We start from the raw sequence: 1807 nt of genomic DNA on the forward strand, positions 1-1807 counted from the left end.
CCCCCCCCCAGTACTATGCCATATACACTTACTACTTCCGCCCAGTCGTTAGGACGCACCGAATTCCAATGGCCTTGGGAAGAAGAAAAAGAAGCAGTAAAAGAAGAAAGAATTGAAGAACGCCCTTTTAAATGTACACCTTTTAAATGCACCATTTGTTTGGGTGGTTTTCGAGCATAACTTTAGCTAGCGGGGCACCTGTTCTTGAGCCAACGTTTTGTTGCTTTTTGTTTAAGAAGTAGATTCCCAACAAATTTGCCGGGTCACGTCCCCACTCAAGAGCAAACTTCTAGGAAGCACTAGTTCTCAGAGCTCTCTCCCCTCTATCTGGCCCGGCTCTGCTACTAGAGAGTGGGGCGCGAGGTAGGCCGTGCCGCGCGGCAGGCGTGTGCAACGGGACTGCCTACCTCCACGGCGCTCCCTGGCCGCGCCGCCGGTCGGACCGCGCGCTGAGCACCCTCTGCCTTTTTGCTTTGCAGCGGCTCCACGGGCTCCGGGATACGCGCGCACGGCGGCCAGGGCCCCGGCGGCCTCGGTGGCATGCTCGTGGACTTGCCCCTGGAGGGCGCCCTTCACCACGGCCACGGCGCGCACGGCGCGCTGGGTGCCTCGGCCAGCGGCTCGGACCGCGCGGACGTGTTCGGCCTGGGCGCGCTGCCCCTTCCCGTCCATGGCGAGAGCTCGCCCGTGCTCATGGACCGCTTCACGTGCGGGCTGTGGGCCTCCTTCGCGCTCGCCTCCGTCTTCGTGGCCGGGACCAAGTTCTACCTAGACTTCCAGGTCAGTCGCATAGCGCCTCCTGGGAGGGTCGCTGTATTGCCACCTGCATCGTGGCTGTGACAGTTTTCTAACTTTCTTTGATTATGTCCGCAGAGCTCCGGCATGGAGGCGATGGTGCTGTCGCTGCTGCTCATGATCTTCCTCATGGTTGGCTGCACGGCCTCTATATGCCGCGCCCGGGTCAACTCCCAGCTCGCGGCGGCCGCGGCGGCGGCCACTGCCTCGGCGCTCAGGGGGGATACGGGCTCGTCCGGCCTGCGCCGGACCCACCTCGGGGACTCCGACGAGCTCGTGGTCAGCGTGAGTACGCGCGTGTCCGGGAGTTGCTCGACGAGGCCTCGACCGCAGTCTCACCCTGTGCTCCGTGTCCCCAGGAGGTGGTGATCGACCGGCCGCCCATGTCGATGGGCATGGAGAACGTGCCCTGCGTGGCGCTGGCGTCCGGGCAGCAGACCCAGCAGCACCAGCTGCTGCAGCAGGTGCAGCAGGAGCAGCTGGCAGAACAGCAGCTGAGCACGGAGCCGCCGCCGCCCTACCACATCGCCATGCTGGACGAGCAGCCTCCCCCTGCCTACGAGAAGGTCGTCACGTAGGTGACCCCGGCCCAGGCTGCGGGTGCTCCGGTTGTGATAAGTCTTCCCCTGGTGACCAGTGTCGGGCCGGCCCTCTAAGTCACACTCGCCAGAAGAACTTTCTGTGGCCGCGAGTATTCGAACACGGTGCCGTCAGAGTTTGTCAGTCATCGCTCCTCTTCTCACGACACCCAAGTGTCGCATTCGTGTTCAAATACGGGAACAAGCGGGGCGTGATCCCTCGATTTCTTCCCTTTTTTTAAGTTTATTGTATTTTTATCCCCCTGGCTCTCCTCTCCGCTTGTCCTACCCCTGCCTGTGTTGTTGTTCTCGTTCTGAGCGAGAGGGGGAGAGGCGCAAAGTTCACACCCCTGCAACATGCAACACCCCCCATAGCTGCCTGCGTGCAGCGCTAGTATAAACTGTGATTTAGAGTAAGAATTTAGACACTTTTT

At 61.2% G+C, this 1807-nt stretch overlaps 2 protein-coding genes across 2 annotated transcripts in view; one reads left to right on the top strand and one right to left on the bottom strand.

The window, feature by feature from the left end:
* Window positions 1–1807, bottom strand: part of LOC113201789 (protein phosphatase PTC7 homolog) — a 12079-nt gene that overhangs the window by 7099 nt on the left and 3173 nt on the right. The window lies entirely within an intron of this gene.
* LOC113201777 (uncharacterized) lies at window positions 65–1801 on the top strand. The gene is made up of 4 exons (XM_052271256.1): window positions 65–133; window positions 480–780; window positions 874–1074; window positions 1155–1801. The coding sequence occupies exons 2-4, from the start codon at window positions 541–543 to the stop codon at window positions 1371–1373; spliced, it is 660 nt and encodes a 219-aa protein (XP_052127216.1). The 5' UTR covers window positions 65–133; window positions 480–540; the 3' UTR covers window positions 1374–1801.

This window comes from Frankliniella occidentalis, unplaced genomic scaffold, assembly GCF_000697945.3.
Source record: "Frankliniella occidentalis isolate FOCC.00 unplaced genomic scaffold, Focc_3.1 Scaffold156, whole genome shotgun sequence".
Classification (NCBI taxonomy): Eukaryota; Metazoa; Arthropoda; class Insecta; order Thysanoptera; family Thripidae; genus Frankliniella; species Frankliniella occidentalis.